At 35.1% G+C, this 25,574-nt stretch overlaps 2 protein-coding genes across 8 annotated transcripts; both read right to left on the bottom strand.

Annotated features, from left to right (window-relative positions):
• Nucleotides 1-316: 316 nt before the first annotated feature.
• On the bottom strand, nucleotides 317-24,985 carry LOC114728101 (acyltransferase-like protein At1g54570, chloroplastic). 3 transcript variants are annotated; one of them, XM_028914939.1, is made up of 17 exons: nucleotides 24,981-24,985; nucleotides 15,860-15,866; nucleotides 6,581-6,706; nucleotides 5,895-6,363; nucleotides 5,574-5,625; nucleotides 4,887-4,942; nucleotides 4,563-4,721; nucleotides 4,345-4,449; nucleotides 3,487-3,593; nucleotides 3,221-3,342; nucleotides 3,006-3,114; nucleotides 2,451-2,584; nucleotides 1,903-2,272; nucleotides 1,550-1,663; nucleotides 1,199-1,284; nucleotides 687-997; nucleotides 317-563 (listed from the first exon to the last, which is right to left on the bottom strand). In XM_028914939.1, the coding sequence occupies exons 4-16, from the start codon at nucleotides 6,301-6,303 to the stop codon at nucleotides 703-705; spliced, it is 2,118 nt and encodes a 705-aa protein (XP_028770772.1). In that variant the 5' UTR covers nucleotides 6,304-6,363; nucleotides 6,581-6,706; nucleotides 15,860-15,866; nucleotides 24,981-24,985; the 3' UTR covers nucleotides 317-563; nucleotides 687-702. The 3 variants fall into 3 exon arrangements, 2 of the variants coding, with proteins under 2 accessions (XP_028770772.1, XP_028770773.1); XR_003738636.1 differs by lacking the exons at nucleotides 6,581-6,706; nucleotides 15,860-15,866; nucleotides 24,981-24,985 and having other exon boundaries at nucleotides 1,550-1,670; nucleotides 5,895-6,503; XM_028914940.1 differs by lacking the exons at nucleotides 6,581-6,706; nucleotides 15,860-15,866; nucleotides 24,981-24,985 and having other exon boundaries at nucleotides 3,045-3,114; nucleotides 5,895-6,495.
• LOC114728099 (WD repeat-containing protein 48) lies at nucleotides 8,336-19,457 on the bottom strand. 5 transcript variants are annotated; one of them, XM_028914934.1, is made up of 19 exons: nucleotides 19,356-19,457; nucleotides 17,576-17,682; nucleotides 16,979-17,137; nucleotides 16,119-16,184; nucleotides 15,912-16,001; nucleotides 15,416-15,739; nucleotides 15,154-15,251; nucleotides 14,727-14,762; nucleotides 14,516-14,636; nucleotides 14,167-14,403; nucleotides 13,814-13,909; nucleotides 13,618-13,683; nucleotides 13,434-13,472; nucleotides 13,182-13,316; nucleotides 11,836-12,197; nucleotides 11,244-11,337; nucleotides 10,189-10,365; nucleotides 9,510-9,632; nucleotides 8,336-8,788 (listed from the first exon to the last, which is right to left on the bottom strand). In XM_028914934.1, the coding sequence occupies exons 2-18, from the start codon at nucleotides 17,672-17,674 to the stop codon at nucleotides 9,534-9,536; spliced, it is 2,298 nt and encodes a 765-aa protein (XP_028770767.1). In that variant the 5' UTR covers nucleotides 17,675-17,682; nucleotides 19,356-19,457; the 3' UTR covers nucleotides 8,336-8,788; nucleotides 9,510-9,533. The 5 variants fall into 5 exon arrangements, with proteins under 5 accessions (XP_028770767.1, XP_028770771.1, XP_028770768.1 ...); XM_028914938.1 differs by having other exon boundaries at nucleotides 8,336-8,580; XM_028914935.1 differs by lacking the exon at nucleotides 19,356-19,457 and adding an exon at nucleotides 19,302-19,320.
• Nucleotides 24,986-25,574: the final 589 nt, after the last annotated feature.

Below are 25,574 nucleotides of genomic sequence, written 5' to 3'. Positions count from 1 at the left end.
GCACGAATCGATACTCCCAAAAACAGTAATTATACTCCTCCGGTTTTAATTATAAGATCCAATTGATTTATTTGAGGAGATTAAGAAAGTAAGTTAAGTTGGTTATTTATAATAAATAAGTGTTGTCATTCCTAAAATATCCTTGCTAATTAAGTATATTGGCTAAAACTATCATTATTAGAAGGATTATCTTGGGAAAAAATGCATAAATATAAGAGACAAAATGGATTGGGGTCTTATAATTAGGACCAAATAAAAAGTCAAATAGAATCTTATAATAAGGACCGGAGGAGTATTATATCATCACAACCTTGACTATCACTACAAATTTCTCCCTTCCCCCTTTAAGGAATCTTGAAATAATATATTGTATTTCTCTAATTCAATGTCCCCAAATAGAAATTATATTACCTGGCTGTATATCAAATGGACCGGTAACATATATTTATTTTGCCAGCGCGAAGCGCTCCGTCTCCCCCGCAACTTCTTCATTTCTCAACATTCCTTTGTAATCCACCGACCACCGCGTAGCATTTACTGTTGAATTACAAATATATGCAAGGCTGTTTCAAAGAGAGATAGGAATAAGAAGAGTGAATATATCAGACTTGAGTGTAGAATACTAAAAATTGCTGATCAACTACTTAAACTATATCTCCTCTAAAGTAATTATGACGAAAATATACCTATTATTGAACATTTTTAGGGCTTGAATGCTGGAGTATCAGAAGAATAAATTGCACGATACATTATTCTGTCAACGATATTCCTATAGGGATCCTCCTCACGCTTCTTGATCAAGTAATTTATATTGTGCTGAACTTGAGATTTAATTTGCAGGTACAGTTGGTTGGCATTGTGTTTGTCTTCTAGCATCTTCTCCATGCCTTTTGTTCTCACGGGCTTCCCGAATAGATAGTAAAACCGACCGGGTATCTTGGGTAACAGCCCTGGAATGAAGAGGTTTTGGTTTGCTACCTCCCCACTCGTCTCATCCCTGGAATTTAGGGGGAAAACGATAAGTTTGAAGCAAATGAAAAGGAATCCACACTGCAATAATTATTTTTTAAATAAAAATGCTATGCATATGCCTAAACAGTCCTCACTCTTTTTTTTTTCCCCGCGGCGAGAATCCTCTGATGTGATTTAATTGGAAAAATCAGTGAAAAAGAAACATATCAACAAGAAGAAGAATTACCTTATCTTAATAGCATCACGATTAGAATCTCTGATGTAATCGTTAATGATGGGGACCTTAATTAGATCGTTGTAGTCAAGTACCAACTGTTTAATCCAGAGCAACAACGGTCAAACCAAAGGGCAAGTACAATTACTCATGAACTCAAGCTTCGCCGGAATAAGCAAGTCAGCGACTATTTTCTTAATCTACAATTACACGATATCCCAACAGTTTGAACTAATAAATACAATTCCAAATTTTGTTGGGGAGTAAAGTAGAAGTTAGCCTTTACTTGGTGTATTAGCGGAAGAAAATGAGGCGTTGGGGCTTCTAAGCAAAGAAACAGTATAGAGGGAAAGGAAAACTTACTTCAGCTATATCATCTTCACCCACAACTCCAAATGGAACAATTGTGGCTCCAAACCGTGCCGCCATTCTCACAAATTCCTGATTCTGAGGCCATATTAACTTGTATTCCTCTCCCTGGCAACCATGGAAGCAAATAAGTACGGATTTTAAAATAAAATATTGACAAGCACGAACAATAAGACAAAGAATCACGAAGTTGGTGCAAACACGTCTGCATATCCTTGACTTCATGATACTGGTAGAAACCTATGATCCCAGCATATGACACTGAAATGTAGATATGCACTAGAGCATTGGTTTTACCCCCGTTGAAAAAGAAAGAAACCCCTATAAAACGAAGGAACTTGATGCACCTTGAAATGGAGAGCCTCACGTGCTCCACCAGGATACAGTAGAACGTGTGATTTTTCTGAAAGCAATTTATAAAGATAGGTTGCTGAAACAGGTACTCCACCGAATATTTTTACCCAATCAGACGTAGAAAACTCAGCAGAAGAATTCTCCTTGTTTTCCACAAACAGCAGAGGATGGGCCATACCACGAAGCATAATACCCTTCTGCCTTAAAACTTCTTCAACAAGGGGAATAAGCTCTAGTCCCATGAGCATGTGATAACCAACCAATAGGACAGGACCTTCATCCGGAACACCAGCGAGACCTTTCACAATCTTTCCATCCTCCAAAGTTGAGAACATCACAGAACCAGTAGCAATACGAAATGACCTGTCGTCCATGTGACCAGCTCATCAGCTTTGGACCCATAATTCTTGTTTCTTTGGGAATAAGATAACAGCTAATAACAAATTGATTGCAAGAATTACGCTGCAAGCCCAGAAAGTTCCTAGAAAGGGGGCAAAAAAAAAAAAAGATTCTGATTTTGATTCTTGTTTATTCAAATTACCCAACTACTTGATCCATTGCATAATTGAATTCTGTCGCGCTGGGAGGAATAAAATTCATGACCATATCACGTCTCCTTGAACGGCGGTACATGCAAGTCCCCCTGATTATTGTCAACAGGCCAATGCCATCTTCCTGCACAACCACGCAGAAAATACAATTAATTATTCAAGTTCGTCCAATAACCCTGAGCATTGTATAACTTGTACAAATTAGCACATCCTTTCATTTGCTTGTCATTTCATGGTGATGTACTCTGGAAGTGGATATCATTTAAAGAGACTGCATATCCTAAAAAAAGTTCTTGAATACAAGAGATATTGTGGCGCGCGCGCACACACACACACATATATGCGTAGCTAAGAAAAAGAACAAAATTAGCTTGAAAAGAGAAAGAACACACCAAAGAAGTTACGGTTATATCTAGGTGAACAGAGAACAGGAATGGAAGATAAGCAAACCAGCAAGTTATAAACTTTGACTCGAAAGACCATATTTAAAAGCACTGGAAGACGTAGGAAAGACGGGTGCAAATACATAGAGTCATTTCACATACCAAAAGAAGGGTATGTCCGCTGTCCTTGAAGTTACGTACTTTGCAGTGTTGCAATGAGCTCTTTAGTCTTTTAGCTTCATCTTCACTGGGAAGCATTTTATCGTTGCCACTAGAATTTAAAATTCTGTCAATTCACTTTAAAGTAACTCGGATACATATTTTATATCACACAGACAGTATTGAAAATGGAGTGAATAAGTGATCTCAGTAATAACCTAGCTAACACGAGTACTTCAGCTTTCACAGCATGAAGACGCGAATTAGCATGTGCAGCAGCAGATTTAAGAAGCTTCAGCTTCCAAAGAAGGGTGTCCTTTGGTATAATGTCGGCCAAGTCCTGATAAGAAATCAGACAAAGGAGATAAAATACAGCCTGAATAGTAGGAACTTTCAAATTCATCATAAAGTAAGCCAAAAGTTCATAGAATAAACATAAAATCATGCAGCCTAAAAATATGCATGGAATATTAACACTTCTTACAGGCAGACATGGCAGCAATGCAGTAAGGTTGTTAGACAGTTGTTCAATTTTTTTCATAGGAGGAAGCCTATTTTCAATGCTGACAGCTGCCATCTTTGTTGGATCACCTGATACCATGATATAATAAAGCAATGTAGCAAGAACCCAGAAAGTCAAAGTAAAATTCTATTAATACAAAGCCGAAGTAAGAGATTTGAGCGCTCGCCCTTTGAATAAAACCGTAAAAAAGCAATCCCAATGTTCCCAACCTTAAATCTTAAATATATAAGCTACCTCTGTTTTTTAATGTTGTATTATTGAGTCTAGCATGAGATTTCCATTAAGCTAATGATAGCTCTCCAAACAAAAGGAACTGGATCATGATTACTATAATTAGAACCTAGAATTCACAAGAAACAAGAAGCTTTAAACTCCTTTACATTCTCTTAAAGGCGGAGAAAATGCTATTGGGCACATACTAAGAAGACCATTAGATGCATCAGTAAAAAGGATAAATCAAGTAGTATAGAGTTCTCTGAAAAGAGGCAGAGGTAGACCCAAGAGAATATTAAATGAAATTATCAAGCAGGACCTTTTATTTAATGATTTTTTTCAAAAATTTGGCTGTTGATGGAATACAATACTATCGTGCGATCCATGTAACTAATCTTATATAATGAGACATAACTCGTTGTTGTTGTTGTTGTGCATAACATAGCAGCAACATATGGAATATACATGGACTTATTTCCATCCACAAGATATTCAGAATGAAAGGAGAGAGAGAAGGACATGCAGCATTTGAGAATGAATTCCATTGACTTACAGAGAAGAAAAATTGAACCTTAAAGTCCAGTTGGTAGAAAACAGAGCACTTACCCATAACAAAACTAAGAAGAAATGGAACGGCGGCATGCAGTTCATTTGGCCAAGCCTCCAAGATAGGAAACAAAGGCTGCAATTGAGATCTTCCAAATGATGTAGCTAGTGTTGAAAGCCATCATGATGAAAAATTTTAGTAGAGGATTGACCTTTAGCTTGAAAAAAAAAAAGACGAGAGCAAATTTTACAAATGAATAGAGCATCCTCAGATTCACCTGGATTAGCTAATATCAGTACTAGGTCAACTGTTGGATTACGAGAAGCAACAGCAAGTGCTAAGCATGCTCCAAAAGAATCTCCCACCAAATAAATTGGTTTGTTTGGAAATAAAGCATGCTCGAGCTTTACTGCTTCTTCAACAATTTTCACCAGTCCTTCATATTTGTGGTATTCAAGATAATGTTTCAGTTAATTACTGATAATAACAACACCTACAACTATACAACATAGATGATCATAACAACAACTATATAACATAACACAGATAACTCAATAACTTCCAAAGAAGTCGACAAAAGAATACTTTAAAACACTAAGACCTTCAAATGAAGTTCGATCGTGAACAGGAATATGCAAGCAGCGAACTTCGAAAGCCCTGCATTGGAGGAAAAAAAAAGTAAAGCACTTAATGGAGGCATTTCTTTCAAACTCAAGGAAACAGGGGTATGAGCCTCTAGAGTAGATCCTGTTCAAGTAAGGTCGCGGGGCCATTTCTCTTGACGTAGCTTAAACGTTGCCAATAACCTTCAACTAAACATTGCACAGAAAAACTAATTTAACTGTGATAACTAGAATGAGACTCCATATAGGCATATGTACTACTCTCCTCTGTTGCTTATTATAAGAAACATTTGATGCTTATGGCATGTTTTCATATATAAGAGACACTTAAAAGTTGTCTCTATTTTTTTGTATTGATTTCCTATTTTACCCCTATTTATTTTGTCTCCAACTCATACTCTATCTCCCTCCTATTTCTCTTTCTTTTAATAATTTAATTGTTCTCTCTCATACTCTCTCTCCTTATTAATGGGGCATTGTGAAAAAAACATTATACTTTTTACACATTAATTGTTCTCAACTAATTTTAACTGTTTTTTTTATCAACGTAATTTAGTTATTCATCTCTTATAGTAAGGAACAGAGACAGTATGTTTCAAGTGTTGGTTCTAATGCTGCAAACTCGAGATGTTTCGAATTTTATTAATCTGAATAATATAACATACTTCCCAAGAGCTTTATGGTGCAAAATCAGGCCCATTCCAGTACCATCTAGCCCTGCATCCATTGAATTCAAGCAATTTTAAAATGTCAGATATTCCATTATAATATTCGTAAACGGACAACCATGACTGACAGTTGAATACAATTAACATTCACTTCTCGAAAAGCATGAAAAAGAAAAACATTATCTGAACCATTTTAACCACACAAGCCTCCTATGTATCCCAAAAAAAAAGGACTCACAATCACACCAGAGGGCATTTAAAATTAAGCAACTAAATAAATTTCCGATGAATTCAAGGAAAAAAAAAAAAGCTATTTACCAGGTAGAAAAAGAAGAGTAGGAGAGTCTTTCAAAGTAGGAGAACACTCAACTGGGCAAAACCACCGGGGGGGCCCGCCGTCATCAGACTTATTCAATTCCTTGACTGCAATGAAGTAATCTTCTACAGTCTGAGTCCCATAACCATCGTCCCAAAGTGGTGGTAACTCTGTCAAAACGGCATTCCTCCTCTTATCTTCCTCTCTAAGAACCCGCAACCGCCCATTCCCTTCTTCATTGACAGAACCATTTAGCTTTCTATCGGCAAGCGGAGAAGTTCGGCTAACGGCGACTGAATCTGATGACAATACAGTAGAGCTTCCACTATCTAAGCTTCGAGGAGCTTTAAGTCGGCTCCGATGCATGAATCCTCTGTTAGTTCCAGAGAACGGTGAAACCTGGAAACTCATCACCAATGACGTGACTTCTGCAAGCAGCGTCCCAATGGCTGAAGCCTTCCTCTGAGAAGGCTGTAAATGAACTAATTAACTCTCAAGAGTTCAAAAGAAGCCTTTATTTTGCGCCCAATAAAATAGTTATCTGAAAAACACAGCTGAACCATGCATAAAATAATACTACTATATATATGTATAGGCCAGAGCGGAGAAGAAAAGAAAGAATGAATAAGAAAAATGAAGTTACAGGAAAAATTAAAATCAGAGGTAAGAAAGGAAGATGTAGTCTAACGAGTAATAATGACGACGGCACAACAGTGATTGCTGGGAAATAATGGAGGATAAATTCTAGAACACGCGCCCCAAACAAAAGTGAGAAAATGACAAAGATGTAACGGGAAAAACAGTGGGCGTGGCTCTTTTGGAGAACAGGGAAAGGGTGATAGGAAAGGAATTACGTAACGGGGATCTGACTGGCTGTTCATTGGTGCTTAAAACGCAAAGTTCAGTCTTTCTCTCCATTCACTGGCTGTCATTTGGCCACGACGCGCTCTGGTCCTTCCAGCATTTGCAATTAGGATTTGCATGGCCGTTTCCGTGGGCGCGAAAGTTTGATTGCATTTGGCTAATTTAATATGATCGTCGCCTATCAGCAAAAAGGAAAAGGAAAAAAAAAAAGGAGGAGAGATCGGTGCTCATACGTAACAAAGTACTTTTTTATGTTATATCATTATATGTTCTATTTAAAAGATGATAAATAAATCAAATCAATTAACATTTGATAAATTCGATTCAACTCAAAAAGTATGTACAAAATTGCATATTTATTTTTAAATCATATACACATAATCATTATGTATAATTTTATTTATATTTTATGTTAACTTTTAATTAACACCGTTAATTCGATAATACCCGTTATATCTTGCTTGGGGAAACGACGTCCAAAAACCGAAAATCAATTTTACCCCCTTTCATAGAACAAATGGAGGAGTGAATGTAAACGTCAGCCGCGCGCATGGTAACAAATTAAAGATATGATTAATTTTGCTAAAGTCAAAATCTGGAAGGATCGCCTGTGAAGAGCCATACTCATCCCACAATAAAACAAAAAACAAGCTTAATTGTAGAACCGTTTGGACTTCTACAACGACAGTCTGGGTTTCAAGCTTCAGACATTTCTTGTCGTTATTACCGAGGATCCCATGCCTGGCTGCTGCCCACGTCCTTCTATTAAAGGGAATAAAAGCCATATGCAGATATGCTCCCTGCTCTACCGCCTCTACAGCCTCCACCACACCTTTCACAGATTTTTTTTTTTTAATTGATTTGCCAAATTTATTTTTAAAAAAATTTAAAAAAAAACTGTTGAATTTTGAAATTTCAAATCACAAATTACTACACAAAAATAAATTATCATTTTTCAAATGTAGTTATTTTTTTTCAAGTATTACTGATTTAAAAATTTAAAATTCAACAGTCATTTTTTGACAATTTTTCTAGTTTATAAACTTATGATTTTTTTAGAATTAAGAAACAATTTTAACCTCAATCCTATTTCTCAAATACAATTTTGCCTTAAATCTTTTTACTAGTATAATTTTGACCCTGACCTTTTTTTTTTTTGACGCAATTTTAACCCCAGACCCTTAGGGTCAAACCTAAGGATTAAAGACAAAATTGCACCCAAAAAATTTTAAAAAAAAAACACTTAAGAAGTAAGATCAAGAATAAATTACACCACTAAAAGATTAAGGATAAAATTACATCTGAAAAATAAGATTAAAGTTAAAATTGCACCTCAACCTATTTTTTAATTCAAGTTGAACACAGGCATATTTTAAATTAATCTAGAAATTCCAAAACAAAAATTTTAACTTCAGGTCAAAACCTGTCATCAAGCTCGAAGCAAGCGCCAATTCCCAGCATACAATAAAATTTCACAAATACTGAGTACACTCGAGGGGGGGGGGGAGGATGCCTGAGAACGAAACAAATATTAAGCGCCTAGTTTGAAACAAATAAAAAAAAAAAAAAAAAACTCATCTGCACTAAACAAAAAATAAATATAAATATAACACGAAAGGAAGAGACGTGACGATACACCTTGAGAATAATTTCTATGGCTAGATATATAATTCACATTTCAAATGTACAATGCCTTTGATGTCATATATAAATAACTACCTAGTGCCCGGAATACATCCCAATAGTCCGGCATGATCATTAATTCTCAACAGAGTCAAAACTCTTCATCTTGCAAGAAGCAGACCCCCCCTGACTCCGCCAAGCCTAGAAAATAGCATGCCGGCTAGATAAAAATTCAAAATTCGTAGGAACACTTTTCCAATAAAAACACTATCCAAGCAGGTCTGGAAAATGCCGCTATTTGGTGATCAATGGGATTCAGAATTTACAAATTTCTAATAACACCACTGGTCACCATAGGCACTCCCAGAAAAATCAATGCTCTGCAGTATTTTACACAATCAAAGATAACCTGCAAATATTAATATACCAATAAAGTCTGAGGACCTCACCAACACGAAATAAATCCAGTTATTATCTTTACACCCAAAAAGAAATAGAAAGAGGAATCTTATTTCCTAGACTTTAAAAAAAACATTTGAAAAGAAAAGTAGAAGCTTTAAAACAAGGAGGAAAGAAGTGAATATCATTATCCTAACATTTTCATGTTTAACTATATATCGTTGCACGGGCGATGTAAATCAAAAATACTAACTTCAAAATTTTTAGAAAATTGTATTGAGTTTTATAGCATGCAAACCCTTCCGAAGCATATAAGAAAATACGGAAGGAATAAAATGAATGACAAGATCCAAGAAAAATTGCACCATTAATAACTTACAAATAGTGTTTCATATTTTATATTGATATTGATTGATTGTAATGACAATATATTAATTCAGGAACTGCAAAACCTGTCTGTTTTCAGAAAGATATAAGATTATAGAAAAATCAAATGTTTTATGCCGTAAAAACCCTTTCTAGACAGACCAGCTGCAATAAACTGGTCCACTCTAAAGGCCTAAAGCATTCTCTATTTGCAACAATTAGAATATAAATACAATCCTACCAACACCGTCCTTCTAGTTGACAGTAAAATACAGATTTAAGAAGTGCACAAATTAAGTCATAGAAACATCAGCACCATACTGTAATTTAGAAAAGCCGAGCAAAACTCAACGCACCATACCCACCTCCAATGCACATGCATTATGCAGTCACCTTCCTGGAACCACTCTATAATTTAGAACAAGGTCATCTGCTTTCTTCCATATATAAGCCCGTACTGTGGCTAAACTCATCTCAGGAGACAAGACCTGAAGCATACAATACATTAGCACACTACTGTGATAAATTAATATATAATGCAAACCAAACTAAATGTTGTCAAGTCACACAAGGCTTTTTTTTTTAAAAAAAAAAAAAAACGGAAAAGAAATGTTCCAAGAGCATTGCGTTCATGTGACAGCAAAAATCTAGGAAGAAAGAGCTACTAGGTTTTCGGAGCTTCTACTGAAGATATGAACAAGAAGAAGAAATGGTAAATTTATATTTCTTAATAGTAATTCTTACGGGTTTGTTTTTCAAATGTCTAGCGCCTAGGTCTTCCTGGATTTGACTTCAATCTGAAAATTAAAACTTTTCAGTGCTTCAAACTAAATGAATGAAAATCCTCATTTTCTTTTCCGAAAGCAAAACTCTCCCCTTTCAACTCAATTGAGTTTTCAAATAGGCCCTACATGAAGTTCTAGAAGCTGGTCATTTTTTTGGTTTTTTTTTTTGGGGGGGGGGGGGGACGAGCTATAAAAAGGAAAGTAGTTCAATTATAGCTTTAAAGCATTAGACTTGACCGGAGACATCATAAAAGCTTGCCTGATTGTTACACAATATTTCAATAGAAGGCCTAAGCTTTTGCCAAGGCTTCAATCCAGATCGGAAAGATCCATCCCCAACTGCTTGCTGTTGAAGTCCCGGCACAAAACTACCATCAGCATTTACGCTATCCAATGGTTTGTCAAGGACCATTTTTTCTAGTACGTAATTAATAACCTAGACAGAAATAATAAATATAAAAAGATCAGTCGATCACTTTGGGACAGTGTCTACAGAACAGAAAAGATCAACAGTGTCAATCAAACAACATGATTACGAGCAGTAATTCTGCAAACTAGCCATGAAATGCATCTAAAACACAAAATGATCAAGATAAATGCAAAACTGGAAGAAATTTGTCAAAAACACACGTGCTGCCCAAAAAAACAACCTCGCTCCCTATGATTTAATCACAGCAGTCACCAGAGGAGTGTGTCAAAGTATTGCTTCCCCTCCTCTCACATAGTGTTTCATTTAGAAATAGATAAATGATTCTGTATATATACATGGACAGAGCATGAAAATTTTCAAATTCAGGGCAAAATCTACAGATTTGCTTCTCAGAATCATTAGTTGATCATTGAAGCTAAATATATTGGCAACAGAATACAATCATAGAGCCCGAACATCCACTCACTTAGCTGTTTATCACAATATTTCAAATTAAATCATAATTCATTTAAAAGAGTAAGCAGTGCAAAAGGTAAACACTTGGAACTACCCATACCCAAACAAAGGAGCTAAAGGAGAAAATATTAGCATCCCTGGAGGAAAAAAAACATTCTTGCAATAGCGCTTACTAGTTTTTCACAACAGATGGAATAGATTACTAAAAGAGTCATCTAGCTACTTAATGGCAGAGTGCCAACCAATTGATAAATAATAAGACATAGCACATTGCCCTTTTCCTACATAGATTGTCCTTTTGAAAAAGATATGGATATCCAAGCGAGGATGGTCAAACACAAGATCCCTAGATGGAGAGCGTCTTCTCCTTTACATACAAGTAATTATTATATTTCCAATTGCCAATTGCTATGACTAAACAAACTTACTTTGTGAATTCTCAATATACGTGGAGCACTTAATTTCCCTTGCGTAAGGATCTGAATGCTAGAACCTTCACAGGGATGCAAATAGAAACTGCATCTGCAGAGGTTAACAAAAAATAATTTGTATTATATGGGGGGGAAAAAACCAGGAGTAAACTTGAAGATTTTCAAAACGATAAAACTGCCATAATAAGTTTAGACTTCAGACACTTGAATTCATAAGAGTCCATTAGTTTTCTAAATCTATTAAATTAAGAATATGAATTAAATCATTTCATGAGAATAACTATCACAAGTACAGAAAAAATAAGAGATCAATACAAGAAACAATTAGTAAGCACCACCAGATCAGAGAGCAGTAAGCCATCTTTAACTTCTTAAGCATATCGTGAGCTGATTAATGTTTTGCAAGCCATTTAAAGCTCCATCGTAAAACTCCCAAGAGTCAGTTTATCATTTTAGAACAAGTAAAACAACTATGAATCATCGAAGAATGAAAAATAATACTCTGAGCCATATATAAATATTAAAAAATATGCACAAATATGAGTAGAATGCAACCAATTTGAGAGGGAGAGAAGTCATAAGAAGTTACTTGGTATTTTCTCTGGGAGGCAACCGATTATGCAATACACAGTCCAAGCACCAAGAGGGAAAGTCTTTGTCATCCTCTGTTCCATCCAGATCAGTAATCTTTTTCCTCCATGGACCCCCTTGACTGCCTTCAGTAATAATGGAAGGAGGGAATGCCGTAGAAAAATCAAAAGGAGGATAAACCACAGCATCGTGATCAGTACTACTATCAACCTCAATTCTTGAATGGGCAAGACTTCTGGTTGTCATTTCCTTTCCCAATAGCAATTCACCGTTAGCAGGAGTATGTGACCCCATTCTTTGCTTCCGTTTCATCACCCAATGTGCCAAGAGCCCTTTAAGGGTTTCACGAGCCAAATTAACCTGAACATTTATAAGACTTCATTAACTTTTTCCAGTGAATTTATTGGAAAAGACATTATTTTGGATAGTTAATAGTAAAGCACTGCAAGCTTCCTCATAATTCCACTTAATGCATGCACTAAAGGATTGCAACGAAGGACAAAATGCTCCCTGGGGACATCCAACTACTGGAATGATGCATGCCATGGCCCTGGTCCTATTTACAAAAAACTCTAGAACAGGCTAAAATTCTGCCATGGCAGGTTCAGAGATGTACAAATTCCATACGAATATCCGGCGTCCTGATGCTGTCACCATGACAGGCATCATTCCAGAAGAAGCAAGACAACAAATAAAAATATGGTTACATGCCATTGGATCTTAAATATATGCATACATTAAGATAGAAAATGGCAACCTTTCATAAAATTGATATCGATTATGAGAGCCAACAATTATGTGTCAAGACCACATGAGAAGCAACTGCAAAGGAACTCTGGTACACAGAACATTCACTTATTCCCAAGAAAGATAGACGAGGAATTCAAGACCGCATAGCACAGTTTAGGAATGCCCATTATTTTCATCGCACAAAATGTCCATTTTCAAATTCTCATTGAAATAAATCGTCATCATTTAATTACAGTACTGGGATGAATTCTATGGTAAAAAGAAATTATTGAACCGTGCAGGAATGCTAACCTGGTGCCACATGGGAATTAAGACAGGACAGTTAGCAACTGAACTTGTGTCAATCACTTAAATTCTGTTTTACGATGCTCAAACTCTAAATTTTCTATTGACTCCAGGTACTTTCAGAAAACAGATCAAGATTCCAAAGGTTTTTCATTTTGGACCAACATTCTAATGAGATATTACTGGGATCATAGATAGCAAGTCTTACGACAGCACTCACAGGAATACAAATATTCCATGCCATTAATTTTACATCCCATCAAGACAGATAAAGACAGGTGAGTTGCTTATGATCACAAGTTCATTTACCTTATCATCTTCAGGCTTGCCAACAATGTTTAGGTCTGCTGAATACATCTCTGCAGAGAAGCATTGGGGTGTGTCCAAATGAACAGATAAACATCCGAGCCTGGTGTCCACTGTGAACCAAGTGGGAATGCTAACCTGAAACCACATGGAAAGAATATTAAAACCATCCAGTGCAAACTGCAATAAAATGGGACAAGAAAAAAGATTATGCTACCAAAAAAGTATGATGCTAATGCAGATCAGTAACAATACCATCTCAAATAGGTCTTGCTTTTTCTCCTCGAACGAAATCTACACAGTGAGCATTCCTTATTAGCCACCATTGAAATTCAATTAAAAAAAAAAGTACATAAAAGCCAAGCACCTTTCAAAACAGAACAGCTTGACACACCACTATTCTAACGAAGAACTGTTGAAAAATACAACCAGATCTTACCTTCCCATAATCTTCAATCACAGCACCTCTAGTAATCTCCCACAACTTTACTGAACCAGCAGTATCCTACAAAGAATACATATATCAGTCTACAAATCAAGGAAACAAAGCCTAGCAACTAAGCAGCAGAAAATTAAAACAGCATTAACGTAAACATGCAGATAAAGTAATATGAGCAAAAAGATATCAACATTACCTTTGTCAAGACATGCCTCTTATTATTTAGAATTTCATGTTGTACTATTCCCGGGGAGCCAGCAATGGTTAAGGTTGGTTCTTTATAAACAGGAACCTAATAACATCATAATTTCAGCCACGAGAAGGAAAATTGTCAATACCACATCCCAGTACAGAAAGAACCTCTTCTTGGGATGACAAATACTATAGTCCCTTTGTTGTACAAATTAACATGAAATAAACAAAATATGCTTCTTCTTTAAAAGCATACATGCAATTAGCATAACAAGTTTCCAGAACAATATGCCATTTGGCGGACAAAATAACAAGATCTTAATAATTATAAGACAACATTAAGTAAAGGCAACTTACAGGGGTAGATCCTTCAAGAGACACCCTTGCCCTAGAAAAGGACAAATTTCCAGCCAAAAATGAATTGCCCCTTTGGAAAATCTTTTGAGGGTTGCATCCTTCAGCAGGCCATCTGTGAACTGATGAGTCTGTTGAGGCAACCCATACAGAATCATCATGCATAGCAAGTTGCAAAATGGGGTGTTCGCCAGTAAAAAGCAAAACACTCTCTCTTGTTTGCAAATCTGTCAAGTATAACTTAAGGTATAAAAGAATAGGGCATCAAAAAGGCGAGCTTCGCGAGTTAAACAGAACAAGGAGGTCACATAATTAACATGATAATAAAATTTTCAAGGAACAGTGTACTCACAGAGAAGTCTCTCCCACCACTATAAACATGGCTAAAAGATGGGGTGCTGGCAAGTGCCCAAACAGAATCTGTATGAACTGCGTAAGAATGCACACATCGCTGCTGACCAAGATCCCATAGTCTACAAGGAAGATAGTGAGATTAGTTAGTTAAGCAACACCTAATAAAAATGTTTATCATAGAGTATGCCTTTTGGCTAGAAATGCTTCACCTTATCATAGAGTCAGAAGACCCTGACAAACAAAACCTGCAATAAAGTATGTCAGTTTACTTGCAAGAAACAGTATGCCTTAATTTTATCAAACAAACTTATCCAACAAAAAACAATGACATAGATAACCCCATCCACATACCACATATCATCCTCTAAAATACTGACAACTGAATAGCAATCCATTGTGGATGGCGATGAAGCCAATGAAAATAATGCCACAAAATATGAATGCATAGTCATCTATGCGCTATAAGGAATTATAAAATGCCATATGAGAAAGATTGAAGTAGAAAAAATTGGGGAAAATTTTATGACAGCAAGGAAGTTAGTAAGTGAATAGGATTCAGGTAAGTCCCCGATAGAATTTAAATATAAATTTCAGCTGAAAATTGTCCCTTAAAAGTTACATGTCTATTCAACAAACCTGCCGGTTGAATCTAGAAGCAGAGCCCGAATGTTGTCTGTGTGCCCTCTCAATTTCATGGTCTTTGATCCAGACCTTGGATCCCAAACACGTACGACCTATAGAAGCAAAGAGATTAGACAACCATGCAACCTACCTAATGAATTTTAAGCTCATATAGCTTCAAACAGAACACCTCTTAAAGTTTTGAAGGCAATAACAGAAGCCTCACAGCCATCACCAAGTCAGAACATGAAACATGAACATCAACTCTCTACTTTACCTTCTCTGTGCCGCCAGATACAAGAAGGGTTCCACATTCATTCATTGCTAATGCATAAACAGACTCCTTGTGGCCTTTGGCAGCGATTGGAAGGTACCCATGAGACTGAGTAGTGTGCATGGAAGTGGCGTTACTAGAGATAATATTATTGTTGGCAGAGCTAATGCTACGTAAGCTTGTCATTGGTAAGGAGTTTCCAGGCCCATGGATACCGTTTGAACAACCCTCATCCATATCATTGCACTGTGAGACTGGTGCAAGAGCAGCTTCGAGATCCCATATAAAAACCTCCCCACCAAGTCCACCAGAGGCAACAATATTGCTCTAAAATGCATGACACTATAAAAGGATCAGAAAATGGATTTGATAAAGATACAAACTTATCATTCAATCAATACTATCAATCAAGTTAAATTGGGGAACATATAAAGCAAAAAGATAAACCTTTTCTCTTGATGTACAAAATAACAAGCATGAAATGTTCAAATTACATTACATTTTTTTCAGCTGCTGCAAGGCAAGTAACATAATCTGAGTGTTGGCGGAGAGTCCTAGTACAAGTTCCATCAGACAAGGGATTCCATATCTGGAAAAACAGATAGAAGACCAAGAAGGGAAAAAGTGAAGATAATTAACTAATAATGGTATAGTAATATAAGAACAAGGACTCATTGGACCAATTGTGGAGTGGAAATTAGCAAACCTTAAGGGTCGTATCTGAAGAACAAGAAACAAGCTTATTATCACCCACAAGAACAGAGTCATTAACCTGCAATGAGCAAAAATAATTATAAATTGAACTTAGGCATGTGCAAAGGTTAAGAGCTTATGCATTTGTATTTTGTTTTCTGAGTATGAAGGCATCCCTATTCCCATGTCCTAGTAATGTAGCCATTAGAATTCACTGCCAATAGTTTTAGGAATTTAAGAGGCAAATCTTTGATGGCCAGGACGCACTTCAAGAGGTCACGATTCACAACATAAGGGAAGAAAACATGACAAAAGGATGGCAAGAAGATCTTTGAGTTCAGTGACTATGAAACTTGATTCGAACAAGGCATGCTTCAATAATCAATCAAGTACCAAGTGCAGTTGAGAGTTCGTTCAAGAGAAATTAATGGGTTCTCAACACCTTTTCTTTATCACATTTGACTATTTTTCATATTTTTTCTCAATAAAAACTATGTAAATAAGTCAAATTATGGAGTTTCCTGAAATACACAACAAGATAAAACAAAAATGCACATTTGATTATGCAAATTTCTGAATTCCATCATAGATAAAGACTAGAATAATCATCATGATTAGGCATAATATGCAGATGGGGAAATTACAATTCTAGATATCCCAAGAAAAAAAATACGACTTGCACACAGCACATTCAACAGCTTTCACCTAATGTAACGGCATCATAGACTATAACTGAGATTGTGCGCTTCAGTGAGCTGCGCAAGAACAATTAAAATGCCATCCAATTAACTATTCGTCCTAGGAAAAAACACAAGTTCATGAAGTGGCATCATCAAGCAACAAAGTGGGAAGAAATAAAATTAACAGGATTACCCAGTCCACGTGAGATTCAAAAGTAGCTGAGCAGGTTGCAACATCCTCAGCCAATGCCCATCGTTTTAGAGTGCCATCACGGCTTCCAGTGAAGAGATAATCAGACCCATCAGATACTGATGACTTGAGCAAAGCCAAACAATTTATGCCTGCAAAATGCTGTAGGGCAAGAAAATTTTAAACAGATAGGCAGGGCAACAAAGACAAGTCTCAAACTTTAAAACACTTTCCAGCCAAAACATGCATCGCTACATTTTGAAGAAAATGCTAATTAGCAAGCACCTAGCATGAGGAAGTCAGTTAAAACATGTGCACAATCAATGGCTATGGGGCCTAACATCAAAATATAGACATTAATATGGATAACAACTTAAACTTTATCCTCATCCAGGATAAAACAAAGTGAAAACGATGCATATTTGTAACCTTAAGTAATCAGTCAATAACTAATCAGCCTCAATCAAGTAGTTGAATTTGACAGCTTCAGACACACCACAATAAAAACAGTACATTAGAAGTTCGGACATGTGATTTTAAAGAAACAGCTATGAAACTATGTTGTGTATGAAGAACTAAAATAATAAATTAATGAATCACCTTGGTATCATCAGAGCCATTCAACACATATGTTAGTCTCTTCTCCTTTCGAGATCGAATAGAATTGTTTGTGTTCCCTGCACTACCCACACGGTGCATGGTGGAAACTACAAAAATACATAAATTGCATATTGTAAATGGTACATCCACAGGAGGAAAAAAAAGGGGGGGGAAATACATAGGAAGGCGTGCTTAATTGAATGATTTGCTGCAACGATAAATAAATCTCATGGCAAACGTATCCTATTGTATTCTAAGAGTAAATTAGCCAAGTGTAAAGGCGGTAATCTCAATTGTATAATCCATTGCAATGTTCAAGTAATGTAGAATCAAATCCGGATCGGCCACCTTAGGTTTCAAGATACTTTCTCTGCGTATCAAGGTCTGACTTTACACCTCAATTCTAAATCCTTAGACCTCTAATACTGGCACATGGAGAGTATTCAACATGCCCAGCTGAATCCATCACACTAGACCATACAAAAATATCTTAAACATCACAAATGAACTAACTGCTGGCTTCATCATGCATCCCTATCACTGACCAATCCACCAAAAAAAAAAAAAAACTACACGTATGAAACATACATACCATAGTTGAACAGTCAACGGTTTTGTACAGTAATCCAACTGAATCACTAGAAAAATAATGGCAGCTACGATAAGAATTACACTAAGAAGCATTTCTAATAGCATTCAGAAGACAAAATTTAGCAGCATGTAGGGTATGGCCATGTATCATAAAAAGAAGATTCAAAGGACCGAAGAAGTCAGGAAGGCTGCATGCAGAGGTGAAATACAAACACCTTTTAAATAACCAACCGGACAAAAGCATAAGGCACAACCTAGGACCTCTTGAAAGTTGAACCAACCATATCACACAGTTCACCTTAAGAATATGTACATGCCAATATCTGTCCAAACCCAACAACAGAAAATTTCACTGGTCTAAATTACAAATTTCTTGCTTCTGAGAAAAGGGCGTAAAACCAAAATCTTATTCTGAAAAAGTTCTTTAGGTGTTGATTCCTGTACCCTTTTAGAACGGAGACTCTCGGAACCGCAAGAAAAGTTAACGGAGCGACCTCAAACAAGATCATCATTTTGCGAGTTTATGTACTAGCCAGGAGCCATAACAAGAAAAGTAAACAACTAATATGAAACCTCAAATTGACGAAACGAGGGCCCAAACAGCATTTTGAAAGCTTCTGACTACTGTTTATAATAACCTTCGGCAGTTTGCTGCTAGGATTTGTGAGTGAAATTTTTCGACACTGTATCAGGCTAACATTACTATTTTCAAAATATCGGCTATTTGATTCCGTAATCCATAGCTCAGGAATTCAACCGATCATGTTATGGCAAACTCGGCATCCAGCCAGAGTTCAATGTCGTTCTTTCCACACAAACATAGTTACTTATCGAATTTATCGAGGCTCAATGTGAATTCAGACCCGAACCCAGATGATCAACCGCCGAAGCAAGACCTAGGAAAGATAACAGATTGAATTCGCTGAAACTGTCGAATACCCCTAATCATTCCTAACACAAAGTAGACATAAAAAAGAGAAAAAGATACAGTAAAAATAAACTGTCCCCGACTTTTACGAGCCGATCATAAGGTGATGCATTTCAAAGCGCTCAAAAACTACATCCAACTTCAACTGGGATGCAGAAGAATTTCTCGAATTCAGAAATAAAAAAGAAAAATGATACTGATTGAGACCAGCTTAGAAGGAGGAGAATATGGAACAGTGTAGAATCAGAGTGAACTCCTAACCCTGATCAGTAAAAAATTCCGAGCTGTTGCCTGCTTGTTTCCTCCTACTGCCGAATTTTCAAGTTTAGACAGTCCAGTGTTCCCGATTGAGAAGGAGAGAAATAGGTGCAATTTCGCGAATGGGCTTTCGATTTTTGTTGTTGCAGGTCATTTGACTCGTTTTTTTTTTTTGGGTGAACTCATTGGCAATATCGTCTTTCTCGCTGAAAAGGGTACTATAGTCTTTGCAAGCCAGATGGGGGCAAAGCGCCACTGGAAAGCCGAACCCTTACGGAGACATTCAGGGGAATCAGGACGAGATGACACCGAATCGTTTAATAAATTTCATTGGAACAGGCTTAATTTTTTTATTTTTAAATAATGAATTTATTTTATTTCAATTCTAACTTTTATTGAATAAAACATGAAAAATATAATAAAAAAATTTAGGCCCAGTTACGTATACCTATTATATCAAATTCTCCAATATTTTTCTTTCATATGAATTTATAATTAAATATTATTAAATATTAATATTTTAAAAATATAAGATATGATTATATATAATTGGAGAACTTGATATGATGAATATAATGAGTTTCATGTGAGTATTATCCAAAATATGAATACAGATACATAACAGTCAAATACTCAATTTTAATAGTTTTGATAGACATCCAGTCCTCCTCTTTGGAAATTTATGAGAACAAAAATTTAAAACAAGGATTAAATAATTAAATAAATATTAAAATGAGATGTTCTGATTATCGGGTGGCGTACAGAAAGCAGTTGGTTTGCCCCCCACCAGGGGGCAATTTTGAAAATATTAATGTGCCCGTTATTTAGTGTCATCTTTTCCTTTTGCCATGTCATCTAGTACTGCTATTGGAGGTAGGAAAATGAGCTTAATGTCTGTTGGACTAGCCAATGCAGCCCATCACAAAGAAAGAAGGTTAAGCTTGAAAAATTGTGACTCCTGCAAGAGAAGGACAAATTGTGGCGGTGGCCTCAGCTTGCTGTTCTAACAAGTCAAGGCATCGATGGGAGCTAAACGCGAGTTAGTTATAACAAACATGATAATTTTTTAAAAAAAATTCTAGTAGCGTTTTTTGATATCTTTAATCACTCTTCTACTTAATTGTGATTAAGAGAGTATTAATTAAATTATTTGAAAAAAATTGATAAATATGATAGGTAAATTTTATATTCAAAATAAAAACTGACTTTATAATTAGGTTTTACATTAAAAACAGAAGGAATATATTTGAAACAAGATGGGATTTTTTGTTTTTGGTGTTTGTATAGAGATATGACAAAAATGGAAAAGATATGATAACAATTCATCATATTATCCTTAGTGGCAAAATATCAATCCTATTCCATAAATGTAGAGTATATTCCGTCTCTTTTCTTTTTTATGGACTTACCTTCGTAGGTGTTTAGTGTAAGGGGGACAAAAAAAGTAATACTATATTATTAACATAAGAGCTGGATAACTCTTAACAAAATTAAAAAAGAGTTAAATAAATAATTTATAAATATTATAAAAATTAATTAAGATAATTATTTATAATAAATAGATGCTGTCTCTTTTAAAATATCGTATTAATCATGTGCAGATGAAAACTCTATGACCTATACAATCACCAATATGAAAGGCAAAATTAAAAAATATTAAAAATAAAATAAATTGATATTTTATATCTATAACCAAATTGAATCTCCAACTAGTTTTAATGATAAAAATATGAGCAGCATTCACATCCAAAGTGGAATTCACGCATCTCTGTATCATATCGCACATTTAGTATCGGTCGGGTACCGGAGATCTCTCTCCCTCTCTGAAGTGATTTGGCGGGGTTCTATGAATGCCAATGTTCATGGAAATCAAATACTCATGCAGAATTCGCGCATCTATGTATTTACAGCTAAATACGCACTGCAGACTTACAGCAGACATCCGTCTTCTTTTGGGATTTTTTTTTAAAATTTTTTTATATTTTATTTTTTAATTGACGCTGTAGAGAAGAATGCGGGGGCCGCAGTGAAAACAAAGTGTGGGACTCACATAAATTGTAAACAAATTTAATTTTTGTTATGTAGAATTTAATTTACAAAAAAATTGTAAAATAATTTTTTAATCGTATTTTTAATATGTAAAGAGTAGTAATTGCACTGTTGTAGAGTAAAAAGTCTTCAAATTATTGCTCGCGAAATTATTGCATGATCTCCCTAATGACACAATGAATTGCGAGTCCAATACGATATTTTAATTCTATTGCCCCTCCTTAGTCCTTGAACTAAATTAATGATTAAGATGCAACAAAATTTTCCCCCTTTCCAACATGCAAGTAATTTATAATAACAGTACTCCTAATCCGCAGCCTGTTAGCTCTGAGGTAAAACTACTCACATCGTAAAAGCTACCGCAGGCGAGACAACTGGAGGAACAACAACTCCCGCGCTGTTGAGGTGCAGTGGTGGATGAGACCACTTGGACAAAAAGGCTCATTTGGATTGCCGCTACAAATGCTAAAAGGCCCTGGGAAATTATGAAACCAAGGTTTGCAACTGAACTGAAGAGAAATGGTTGTTTGGCTGGGACAACTGACGCAACTAACTTCTGAGACAAACGGTAAACGCTGGAAATAATACCCGGAATAGCTATTTATGATACTATGCAATTTGTGCAACCAGATGTACAGACCGTATGCATGGGATTAGCCGCTTCAATGGGATCTTTTATTCTCGAAGGAGGAGAAATTACTAAACATCTAGCATTCCCTCACGCTTGGCGCCAATGAAACACTGAGCAAAGCTACTTCTGGAGCATTTGAAAACTGAGAGCTACCGTTATGGAGCATTGATTAGATCATAAAATATGACCTACCAATTTTAACCCTCCCTACATTTCTCCTCCCCGAATCCACCTTCACCTTTAGGTCACTCCCTCCGTAGAGCTCATTGCAGTCACCAGGCTTCCATCTTCACCATCACCAGCTGTTCTCCCTCCCTTCCTGCCGACGCTTCTCCCTCCTTCACTCTCTCCATTCTCCCCACATGGCCGAGCCTTCCTTGCTCTTCTCCCCCACGCATGTCTCCCATTGTCTCCGTTTGAAGTGGCGATGAATGGCAATGGTGAAAGTGGAAGGGAATGATGGTCTCGGGTCCTGCTCTGCCACTCGCTGTCGAAGACGATGAAGGAGGGAAAAGGTAGTGATGATTGCAGGGGTGTGGTATGCATTGGTAGATGGTGAATGATGGATGATTAAGGTCGGTGAGGTTGGGTCTTGGGTGTGTGCGACTTTTTTTTTTTTTTCATCTCGGAAGGTTGCGTGTGTGAGGTCATATATATGGGAAGGGGTGTTGAAGAATAATCCTCATTCCTCCACTGTTCTGCTCCCTCCAGCTTCATGAGAAGATGATAATGACATCCCCTTGCCCTAAATGAAAACACATAGTTTTATTCTCTTTTCTTTTTTTTAAATAAATCTGAGGTCCTTCTTTATTTATCATAATAATTATCTACAATGTGTTTTCAATTTTTCTCGGTAACAAATATTTTTATTTTATAATTTTGCAAATAAACTATTTATATTTTATCATGTATTTTTTTAAATTATTATCACATTAAAAACATAAAATTTCAAACACTATTATTCAATATAGTCTATGTCTTTTTTCAGTCATTTTAAAACTAAACTAACTTTTCTATTAATCATCCAAACAACTTTTAACTTTTTCAACTGATTTCTTAAAAGCACCTATCCAAACATACACTAACTGACTTTTACTCTAACTTCAGTTACAAAAGTCAATTTGCCCAGAAGTCAGTTTTGCCCAACGCCAATCCAAACATACCCAAAGACAATGGGCAGCAAGCAGGGATTGTTGGATAAATAGTGAATACTAGTTGACTCGAAGTTTGTGATGTTAATATTGAAGATGCACTATTAAGTTTATATCCTTTTCAATTACTAATAATATTGATATTTAACTATATTTAACATTAATATTTTTTATCCTTAATACGTGACTTAATTAACTAATTTAAGTATGTTAAAAATGTTAATAAAATTAATTAATATGATATTTTTTTAAAATACCCTAAATATCTTTTTAAATTCTCTCACACTCTCTTCTACTTAATTATCGTTGGGAGAATATTAATAAGATTAATTTAAAAAAGTTAATAAATATATAAAATAGTTTTTATATATAAAATCAACATTAATTTTTTAATTAAATCTTATACTAAGAATCGGATTAGTATAAGTTTTGTTGGCGGAAAAATAAAAGCTGCTATTTCCTGTTATGTTTGCATGTCTAAACATCATAATTATTAATCATTAAATTTAGAAGTTTTGGTTTTGGCTTTCAAGAACCACGTCCCCCCTGCCTCGGCCGAGCCAAGGTAGAAGCAGGCGGGGAGAGGGCGGGATTCGCATGCCGTGCTCAGCAAATCTCAAAGCACGATATGCTTATCCCCCAAATGTTATCATCTGGGGACGAGGTAAGATACTCCTCTTTTATTTTTTGTTAAGATTATCTCTATTAATTTTATTTTTTACTCATTTAGATTAATTCGTATCCAATACTTTAAAATATTTTTTTTACTAGCACTCAGTGTTATAAATTAATTAATATTTTTAAGATACTAAACACACTAAAAATTAATTAATTTAGAATACTATGTGTTATTGAAAAATCACTTCTAAATGCTTAACTAACTAAAAAATAATTAATTTACGATACTGGGTGTTATTGTAAAACCATGTCAGAACACTAAATGCACTAAAAATTAATTAACTTGAGATAATGGATGGATGTTACTGGAAAAATATTTTAAGATGATAGATTCACTAAAAAGTAATTAATTTAAGATACTGAGTATTACTGAAAAATACTTTAGGATACATAATCCATTAAAATTAATTAATTTATGATATTGAGCGCTATTCTAAAATATATTTTAGAGTGCTAGATACAAATTAATCAAAATTAATAGAAATTATAAAAGAAAAAAAGGAGGAGTATTTCATCCCATTCCCAAGGCAATGTTTGAACCGATGATAAATTAATTTGGATGATCATGTTGTTATTATTTTTTTCTTATTTGACTCTTAATATTTTAGTTACTATATATTTGAATGAATTTTAATGATGATTTTTGTATTAATGATTGTGAGTTTTAGTCATTGATAAATCATAAAGATCATTCTTAATGTTGTTGTACTTGTTATTGTTACAATCAAATAATTGCTATGATTATTAATATTATTATATTTTGTTATTTTCATTTAAATTATACTATTTTAATATGATCAGTTTGACCTGAGTTGACCTTGATCTGACTATTGAACCACTATCTTGGCCTGTTTAATGTTTAGTCCGGTTTTTTATTTATTATAAATAACTAGTTTAACTAACTTTCTTAACATCTTTAAATTAGTCAATCAAATATTATATTTATAATAAGAATAGAATTGGTCTTCTTATGGGGCCTCAATATGTCATTTAATAATTAATTTGAAAAAAGAAACAGTTTCAATGCGGCACTTAGTGGTCGCTGCGCCCGCCCCACTGCCTGAGAGAGGAATGCAGACAGTTCAGTTGAAGATCCGGACCAACCAAAAAGCTTCTTACATCACTCTTTCCTTTCCTTTTATTTTATTATACTACCTCCGGCTTTCAATTTAAGATTTTATTTAATTTTTATTTTGATTCTAAATATAATATTTCAATTTATTTTGCTTCTTATATTTATTTTTTTAATTTTTCAAAATAAGCATTTTAATAATGATAGTTTTAGTTAATAAATTTGATTAGTAAAAATATTTTTTAAAAAAATAATACTTCTCCGATCCTTAATATAAAACCCATTTAACTAATTTAATTAGATTAAGGAAGTTAGGTAAGTTAGTTAATTATAAGAAAAGTGACACATTTTTCCTAAAACACCATAATCATCTTTCTTAATACCCCTCTCCATTTTCTACTTGATTATGGTTGAGAGAGTATCCATATGGGTAATTTAGAGAAAACTGATAAATATAAGAAATAGGTCTTATATTTAAGACCAAAACCAACTTAAGAATTGGGTCTTATATTAAAGAACGGAAGAGTACTAATGCATTACAAATAACCAAACTAGCTTATTTATTTAATTTACTTAGTGAAGTATCTCTTATATTTAGTGTGTGCCTCCCCAGGAACTTTCACCTCCTAATCAGGGTCGTT

The sequence above is a fragment of the Neltuma alba genome, unplaced genomic scaffold (genome assembly GCF_004799145.2).
Source record: "Neltuma alba isolate B1F8T4 unplaced genomic scaffold, ASM479914v2 tig00012520_pilon, whole genome shotgun sequence".
In the NCBI taxonomy this organism is placed as follows: domain Eukaryota; kingdom Viridiplantae; phylum Streptophyta; class Magnoliopsida; order Fabales; family Fabaceae; genus Neltuma; species Neltuma alba.
This window is presented reverse-complemented; position numbering and strand designations above follow the sequence as displayed.

Bases quoted from the DNA above. Each gene is read 5' to 3' on its own strand.
- LOC114728101 (XM_028914939.1), bottom strand. From the start codon at position 6,303: ATGAGTTTCCAGGTTTCACCGTTCTCTGGAACTAACAGAGGATTCATG. The intron at 3,594-4,344 runs GTAAGTGCTCTG...TCATGGTATCAG, and splicing joins TCTTCTTAGTTTTGTTATGG to GTGATCCAACAAAGATGGCA. The intron at 1,285-1,549 runs GTAAGTTTTCCT...TGGATTAAACAG, and splicing joins GTGAAGATGATATAGCTGAA to TTGGTACTTGACTACAACGA.
- LOC114728099 (XM_028914934.1), bottom strand. From the start codon at position 17,674: ATGCACCGTGTGGGTAGTGCAGGGAACACAAACAATTCTATTCGATCT. The intron at 13,684-13,813 runs GTAATGTTGATA...TATTCTTTGTAG, and splicing joins AGAGGCATGTCTTGACAAAG to GATACTGCTGGTTCAGTAAA. The intron at 11,338-11,835 runs GTAACTTCTTAT...TAACCTCTGCAG, and splicing joins CCTCCCAGAGAAAATACCAA to ATGCAGTTTCTATTTGCATC.